The following is an 8,923-nucleotide window of genomic DNA, read 5'->3' as shown; positions in this document are numbered from 1 at the left end:
GGGAGAAAAGTTTTTTCTATCTGACTTACCCTAATATCTCAAATTAACACAAATAATATGTCCCCTTTGGCCTTTTTTGGGGGGCAAGATATTTAGAGGCATCATTCCATTCCAGTTGACATTTGCATTGTATAAACTAAAGCCATCTCCTATTACACCACTTCTATTGACTTTGGCCAATGCCCTTCAGTCTTTAAGTAATCAGTATTTCTGAATTTGGAGCACAAATACTATAGAAATATCAATGAGAAAAATGCAGAAAAAAAACAAGCAACATCCTAGATGCAAAGAAGGAAATTATTTCTCCCTTTGCTGAATGCATCTTTGTCAAAAATTTCAAGGAGATTTCAATCTGCAACTTCAGGGATATATTGGGAAATGGGTCTTTTGTATTAAGGAAGATAAGTTTACAAGCACCAGATCAACATACTCTGAGACTTTCCCAGGCATCACATTTCCTAATTCTTAATTCCTTTTATTATTGTATGTTGAGATATTTTAACTCACTTCTTCCTATGGAATGATTCATCATGAGGAAGAAATAATCAAATATCCATTTGATGTATCAATTCTATCGTAATCTATTTCTGCAAATCTTGCTCTTATTTCATCAGGTAAACCTTAGTAAACAATTTCTGTCACTTGTGCGAATCTGAAGAAGCCTGTGGGAGCATTGGAAGCATACCTTTCTCTAGCTGAAGTGAGAGGGCAGGCTCTCATATCATCAAAAAATTTTCAATATCTTTATGCTGGTGACAGAATAAAATTTGAATTTTAATTGGAGCATATGAGACCCTCCAAATTCAACTCTCACTGGTCCAGCTGGAGTAGCTTTCTTAACAGCTATCACACAAACCATGCTCATACTTTCTGTTCTTTACTCTTTCTCTCAGCCTCCTTATTTGAAATTTTTTTCTCTTTCTGTCTACTTCTCTAAAATCTATTCATTACTTTCCAGACTAGTTTCCAAGAAGGTGCCTCTTGACTTCTTCTTTATACATGTTATATCTCCTTTTTACATGTGGTGGAAAAAGTGGCCTGAACCTGGATTTGGAAGATGCAGGTTTGAATCTTGGTTCTGGCAGTGGCTAAGTGTGTAACCTTAAAAAAATTGATTTAATCTCTGAAAATTCTTTTCCACATCTCATACTTACAAGGTCATTATGAAAATTAAATGAATATATAGATGCAAAGTATTATGCAAAGGACATATACCATTATCATTTCTATCTGAGCATTTACATTTATATTTTCATATGTTTTCATCTGTTTCAGGTATATATTTCATTGCCCTAAGGAAATAACAAGTTCTTTGAGGTCAAAGACTACTTTTTCTTTTGAAATCTTCCATAATCTCTAACAAATAGCACTTAATAATTAACGCTTGTTAAATACTACTTAAGTTCTCAAATTTTCTTCCCTTTGGCATCCTTTATTTCTTTTCTCTCCCTTTGACATTTAAAAAAAAATCTATTCCAAATTCTACCTACAACCCAGTATGCCATCTATACATTCCTTCTACAAACAGTTATGGAGCATTTCCAATATATGAAATTCTGTGCTAGGTGAGAATGCCAGTCCCTTACCCTTAGGAGTCAATCTAACAAAGGAGACAGATACATAAACAAACAATCATGATGTAGGATTCTATGCAACAATGGAATGAAAAATGCTAAACTCTAACTTGCAGGGCAAGTCAAGAAGCCTCACAGAAAAATGACAGGGCTTCTTCACTTTCTATCTTTTTTCTACAAACTTCACCCTGAAGTGACTTCGTAGGTTGAAGGTAGGGGAGCCTCAACATTATTCAAAATAAAAGCTTTTCCACCAAACCCATTATTAAAGGACTATGTAACCATTTATGAGATTCAGTCTAAGAAGGCCATGTGGTATCTCAGGCAGGCAGTTGAAGGGACCAGTATTTACAACTTTGGAACCAGTAATATTTGGAGTTTGACATTTAGTGACTCTAGTCTGTACATTTTCTGTTCTGAGCCTCTGTTCTCTTAAAAGCAAAATGAGATAATAATATTCACCTCAAAGGGGTGTTGGAGGACAAACAGCCCATGTTTGTCAAGCACTCAGTGAGGACTTGATAAATGGCAGGTAGCATTATTTTACAAAAAGTAAAACATTGTTTTGCCTATTTCATTTAACGCAATCCCTGAGATTTTAACATATAAAAATAAAGGGTAATTATAGTTATTAAAATAGAAGAAGATAATCTTACCTGGCACTTTTCACAGCATTCTCCTAAAGCACATTGAAGACCTGCTTTGATTTTACATGTTTTAGCATCACAGCAAATGTTGGTACATTCCTAATGAATATCAGAAACAAATGCAAATGCTGAATTACTTTCAGCACAATCCATAATCTATAGTTTATCCATCACGCAGACCTTACTTTAATGTAGTCTAAAAATAATTTTCAGGAAAATAAAAGATAAAACAAAGCTTAACAGAAAAATTGAGATTTGGGGCAATTGAGGGTTTGTTATTTATCTGAATTCTACTTACATTTTTTTAAAAATTGAATATCTTTCTAGTTTCCCCATTCTCCTAGGGTAATATGAAAGAAGTAATATTTTTGGAAAATACAAGAGCAAACAAAAGGAAAAAGGACAGTTTTTCAAAATACGAAATTCATCTAAATAAAGAACACAGTTAAAATCATCAGTTTTGTACCTATCTAATAGTAAATTTAATCTCTAGAGCATGTAACTGAAAATTTAAAAATATAGTTCTTTATTCAATTTTGATTTTTTTTTTTTTTTAAGGCGAGGCAACCCTTGGTTGACCTCAAGGTTGCAAGGACCCTGTCAGCTTGCAATCCCTTATTTGTTTATTTTTTTTTTATTTTTCATGCCTATAGTGCCTGGTCTTCCTAGGTGGTCTCCCATTCAAGTACTAACCAGGCCCAACCCTGCTTAGCTTCTGAGATCAGACAGGAACAGGCTTGTTCAAAGTAGCATGGCCATAGAAAACAATTTTGATATTTAATTCAACTCTGCTTAAAGCAATATACTTTGTTTTGCTTTCTTTGCCTTGTTTCTGAGAAATTAGGCACCTTTCTGATTGCAGCTGTTTGATATATTTAGAGGAGTGATATATTTAGAATTATAAAATTTAGGATTAAAATTCTGGCTTCATTTCAGATATAAACATCATCTGGGAAAGATTACTCTTTCACGTAGAATGAATAAATTTATAATCCTGTTTTGAAGTTATTGAGAAGCCGACCCCCTGAGGTCTGGATGTGTCACTCATATTAAGTGTTAATAAAATGGGAGGAAATGAACCATTCAGAATCCTGGCTGCCCTGTGCACAGGGTGGGATCAGGCCAGGCACTTCTAATGATAACGAGTTGAGTAGCAAAGAGATGAACTAAATCCTAGTGCAGGGTGGTTCTGGGACTGCTGAAATAAAAGATCAGAATCCACATCTTGCTTCTCCATTTATCAGCTCGGTGACATTGGGCAAGCTACCTACTCTGAGTACTGTCGCAGTGCTGTGCCTAAAGTAACCACTCAACAGTCATAGGCATATAAGAAATGTGAAGCACTTCAGACAGGAAGGGATGAAGACACAAAGCCCAAGTAGGTGAGTGGTGCTTAAAAAACAGGAAATGAGGACAAACCCCAAGAAGGTCTGTTGAGCAAATGTAATTTTTGTTGTTAGAAAAGTGGCCTGACAAATATCTACAAATGAATATACATAACATCTTGGTAAAGAAACGTGCAATTTCTAATGAACCATACCATCTAGTTTTATACTCTTATCTTCTTAGCATTTGGAAATCAAACTAGACTCTTTCGGAAAGAACTGGTAATACCTCGGAAGTCCCACAATCACAGTCTTCTCCCATTTCTACCAACTGGTTCCCACAGACCGGGGTGGATATGATATCTGTAGGCAATGGAGCATTAAAGAGGCAATTTGATAATTTATCTTCAAAAAACTTGTCATAGCTGACACGGCTGCAGGAACTGAAATCCGTAGGTATATAAAAGCTGTGAAGATAAGGAAAGAGAAAAGATAATGCGGTCATGTTGAGCATGTAGGGAACAACATCAGATTTGGGGGCCGATGTACTCAAATCTTGCCTTATAAGATCACATCAAATCCACTGATCAATTACTAAATCATAAGCTCATTTATGCGCCCGAATTAGCCCACCTGGGTAGACATAAACGCCTCCAGCTTGGTGAGCAAATATGGTCATATCTCAAAGAATAGCCTCCAGGCTGATGTTTATAAAAACAAAACTGTACCTGGCTTATCCAGATAATCTTATTTAGCCTTTGGTCATTTTAGTTCTAAAATCTAAAGGTAGTAAAATCATACTTATTTACATGTCTAAGAATTCACTTTCCTTCAAAGGAATTCCTATTGACAGAATTTTTTCATTCTACAAATAAAGGTGAGGTTTAAAAATGCAGTAATATTTGGGAGATATAACTGGCATGCAGCCATATGCTATTTTGTGGAAGGGCATGGGAAACTAACCCTAGACTGAGTGAGTTGAGAGAGGAAAATAGAAAAGAGGAAATTAATGTATAAAAGGATCCTGGAATTTTTAAAGACAAAATCCCCTGGCAATTTCGCCAAAGTAAAGACAGAAATGTGTAATCTCTTTTCACAGACTTTTTCTTTATTCTCCTATGATAACTTTCTTCTTTAGATTTTACTAGAACTTTTTTCCTACCACCACCCAATCTGAACTTATTGAAAATTTGATAAAAATTAATAATTTTCTGAAACCAGGTCTCATGTAGATAAGATGAGGATAAAATGACAAGGAATGCCCAAAGCAAAAAGACAACATGTTTAAATGATGTCTTGGTTAACAAAAAATATTAAATATAGATAAGGCATAAGGTGATTTGATATAGCAACACATTCGTGAATATGCTATTAAATCATTTAACAGCTTGACCATGTTGCTAAAGATGAAATGAAAGGGTAGAAGAGCTCAGAGTGAATTAAAAACAGGCATACATAGCATCTTCCCAGATAGCCTCACCTTAGTGCTTTGTCCATCACACATATTGTAGAAGGGCACTTGCAAACATAGGAGTCATGGAACATTCCAAAGTTATGGCCCATTTCATGAGCCACTGTTCCTGCAATTCTAAGCACATTGTCACTGTGATCCTAAAGGTGAGAATAAGAAAACAGATCCTGGATTTACAAACTGGATTATCGCTCAGGGTATAATTAAATATTTTTACTGCAGTCAAGTGGAGTAGAGGGACTGATTTTAGCTCACTTTCCTCACTCACCAACCATCTGTCTTTCTTTCTCCTTTTCACTTTCTCCCTTTCTCCCTCCTCTCCCTCTGCCTCTCTCTGCCTCTTTTCTGTCTCTTTGTTTTTCTGTCTCTGGCTGTCTGGCTGTCTGGCTGGTTGGCTCATGTTCTCTCTCTCTGTCTCTCTGTCTCTCTGTCTCTCTGTCTCTCTCTCTCTCTCTGTCTCTCTCTCTCTGTCTCTCTCTGTCTCTCTCTGTCTCTCTCTGTCTCTCTCTCTCTCTCTCTCTCTCTCTCTCTCTCTCACACACACACACACACACACACACACACACACACACACACACACACACGCACGCAATTGGTACTAAATGCCTATCACAGGGCATAAACCCTGCTCTTTGTTCTTGTGAATGAGGAACATTTATAATGAGGAACATTTATAATGAGGAACATTTTTGTGGTTTCCTGTCATGAGAGGTAGTGGTAAAATCTCTTTATCAATGATAAGGAATCAGACGTGTTTTTAGATAACCTACCTCCCTCCTCCTGGCTTACTTTCTAATACCCTCTAATTCAATTGGAGGGCTTTGATATGTTTATTTAATGGGGCTCTAAAAGTTTTTAAAAACCTAGAACTTAAGCACCATTGGTATTTTTTTCAACTCTATTGCTACCAAGACTAGACATGGGTCAATTCCAGACTCACCCCAGTGGTCAACTTCATTCCAGATTGTTTCTGATTAGAGGTGTGGGACTGGGGGCTTCAAGTTATCCAGGAGCAATAAACACTAGGGAATCATGGCTGGTTGTAATTTCCCATGGGGAGACTAAAATCTATGGATAACACCCACCCACAGAAACCTGATTCTCTCATCTACTTCATTTCAAAGAACCAAATAAAGAGATCCATAAGACACAGTACAGGACTGGCAAACGAGGAACACCTGTGTAAGACGAGCATTTAATACCTACCTTTCACAATACTGTTTCATCCTGTGGAGATGAATTTGGTAAACCTTGCTATCTAGTAAAATGGAGTTCCTCAAATGGGAACAAAAACAAACCAAAAAAATTAAGAAAAAATAGAAATGTGTTTAAATAGAGACTTTATCAATTTTTTGAGGTTCTTTCAAGTTTAAGGAATCTTCCCTAAAATAATTATTTTCATAACTTAAATGTGTTTTTTTCCCCTTGAAATGACCTCTATAAACAAGATAATACACTATGACCATGCTGGGTTCACACTGGATATGCAAGATTGATTAAACATTTGAAATTCAATCAATGTTAATCAATCATGTCAACAGATTGAAGGAGAAAAACTATACTATCTTCTCAATAGATTCAGAAAACAGAGCATTTGACAGGTTTGAACTTAAAACCAACTATCTTCAAACAGACCTGAACAATGCCAACAGAATGATAAGGAGAGCACATTGTATTCATGAAAGCAAGACCGACAGTTGTTCCAGAAAATTCTGTTGCCCTGTAAAAAAGAAATCGATATGACAACTTATGATTCTAAGCTCTATATTCTACGGATAATTCATCCAGAACTCTAAATGATTAGCAGACAAACTCACATTGCAAATCGTCACTCTTAAATCAGTTTTTGAATTTGAATGAGGTACTTTTTTCTTATACAATGGTTATCATATCACCTAAATCCAAGCACCTGAATGTAATTACTTTTAATAGTTTATATCTCTAATCTATGGTTATTACATTTTTCATTATGGAATTCATCCCTCGTCAGAAAATAAAGGGAGATTTTTTATCCTAATAAATTTATATTTATATATATATATACACATATATATGCTTATATATATATGTTTATACACATACACACACATATACATTATATATATGTATATATATATACACACACATACATTGATATTAGTATTGTCACACAGGTTTTGTTTTAATTTATATTTTCCTCATATAGTTTTATATCTATTTGATTTTGTTTTCTTTTTGCACTGTTTTAGCTGTAGTAGGATTTGGAGTTTGGGCCCATTCGGAAAGTATTTGTGTTAATAAAGCACTTATGTTATTGAAATATTTGTCTTATTTAAAAGGGATTTGAAAGCACCAGTTCCTAACCACTAGACCACCAGAAATGTTAGCCGAAGAGGAATTTGAACCACTTGTACGTATTTACACCGATGATATGCTTGGCCTTTACTATTTTAATTTTTCTTTGGTTTCATTTCATTTTTTTCCCAATTTGTAATCTTACTATTATTCTGCTGTCTGGTTCTGATTTGACTTGCTGCTTCCTTCTAGAAATTTGCAGAATATAGATCACTTAAAAAATTCCCTTAGTAGATGCATTTATATAAAAAGTTGAACCTTTATTTTCCCACTTATCAACATTGAGAATGTAAATATTGATTTTGCTATGCAAAATGAGGAAATTAGATAACTTCATCTCACTTTTCATTCACTGTGGACTTTCGAAATTACATTTTGCATCATACGTATTTTAAAGATTCATGCATCCATATCTTCTTTTAAAATTATATTGTAAAATTACTTATATTTAAGTCTACATTTATTTGGGTTTAATTCTTACTGTTAGCTCATTTATAAAAAATAAAATCTTCCCTCATTATGAAGTTATCCAGTTTAGTTTCTCTGTTTAGTGGGTAGAGTATATTTGGACTCTAAGGTTCCTACCGGTTATTCCTAGATATAGATACCTTGCGTTAATTTGTCAGGTAAATGGTAAAACTTTCAATTTATGAGAAAGGACAATTATTTCTTTCTATCATCTCTTTTTAGGCTTTTATCTTGTTTATTTTGGTCTACTTGGGAAATTTACTCTTGATATTGGATTGCTACTTTTTATCTATACATCTGTCATCTTGAATATAATTTTTATATCTCTACCCTACTATTTCGCATACAGGAATATGCTACAATTTGAGCGTGGTCTTGGAGCCAGTCTGCTAAGTGTTGGATTCTCATACTATTTACTAGCTATGAGAACTTAAAAAAAAATCTCTAAACGTCACCAAAAAATATACTTGGTCTTTTGGCAGGCTCTTGAGTCTGGAATTCATCTTTCCAAATTAAGGAACTGTGGCAGCTATTCTCTATAGATAACTCTCAATGAGCAGCCTTGCAGTATTCACATACTGTGGAGTACCTTCCCTGAATCTGGATAAGTCTATGACTTACTTTTGAACCAACAGAAAAAAAATACTGGAAATGAAACTGATTTCTGAGATTGAGTCCTAACAAGCCTTAACGCTTTCCCCTGCAAATACTTCTTCTACACCTTGTAAAATGTCCAAAACCCTGAGATTGCCATGTTGGGGAAAATCCAAGTTAGCTACATGAAAAGCTGTCTATACAGAGAAATGACCAACCAGCTCCCCTCCTCTAGCCACTCCAGGCAAGGCACCAGCCATATAAATGAGGAAGACTTAGCTTATGACAGGAAGTGGTGGGCTGATGTGTTATGCAGTAATAGGTAACCAGCACAGGATATTAATGAATTCTGACAGGACCTAGCCCATTATTTCCCATGGCGCCCACTGTTTTCTTGGGAAGTGAAACAAGTAATTTCAAGTCACTTCTTCCTACTTCCTTCTAACTGATTCCAGCTACAAACTATCCAACAGAATTTTCTTGATTTTTTTTTTGAGGCATAGGTTCAGC

General features: G+C 35.2%; 1 protein-coding gene and 1 pseudogene across 1 annotated transcript in view; both read right to left on the bottom strand.

Moving 5' to 3' along the window:
- The window catches only part of ADAM28 (ADAM metallopeptidase domain 28), a 40,835-nt gene that overhangs the window by 18,562 nt on the left and 13,350 nt on the right, over positions 1 to 8,923 (bottom strand). The window contains exons 7-10 of the mRNA XM_025050385.1: positions 6,653 to 6,737; positions 5,027 to 5,157; positions 3,836 to 4,013; positions 2,231 to 2,320 (exon numbers count right to left, since the gene is read on the bottom strand). Of these exons, the coding sequence (XP_024906153.1) occupies positions 2,231 to 2,320; positions 3,836 to 4,013; positions 5,027 to 5,157; positions 6,653 to 6,737 (484 nt within the window). The remainder of the gene's footprint in view (positions 1 to 2,230; positions 2,321 to 3,835; positions 4,014 to 5,026; positions 5,158 to 6,652; positions 6,738 to 8,923) is intronic.
- Positions 2,866 to 2,984, bottom strand: LOC112484000 (annotated as a pseudogene).

Source organism: Pteropus alecto, unplaced genomic scaffold (assembly GCF_000325575.1).
Source record: "Pteropus alecto unplaced genomic scaffold, ASM32557v1 scaffold166, whole genome shotgun sequence".
Taxonomy (NCBI): Eukaryota; Metazoa; Chordata; class Mammalia; order Chiroptera; family Pteropodidae; genus Pteropus; species Pteropus alecto.
This window is presented reverse-complemented; position numbering and strand designations above follow the sequence as displayed.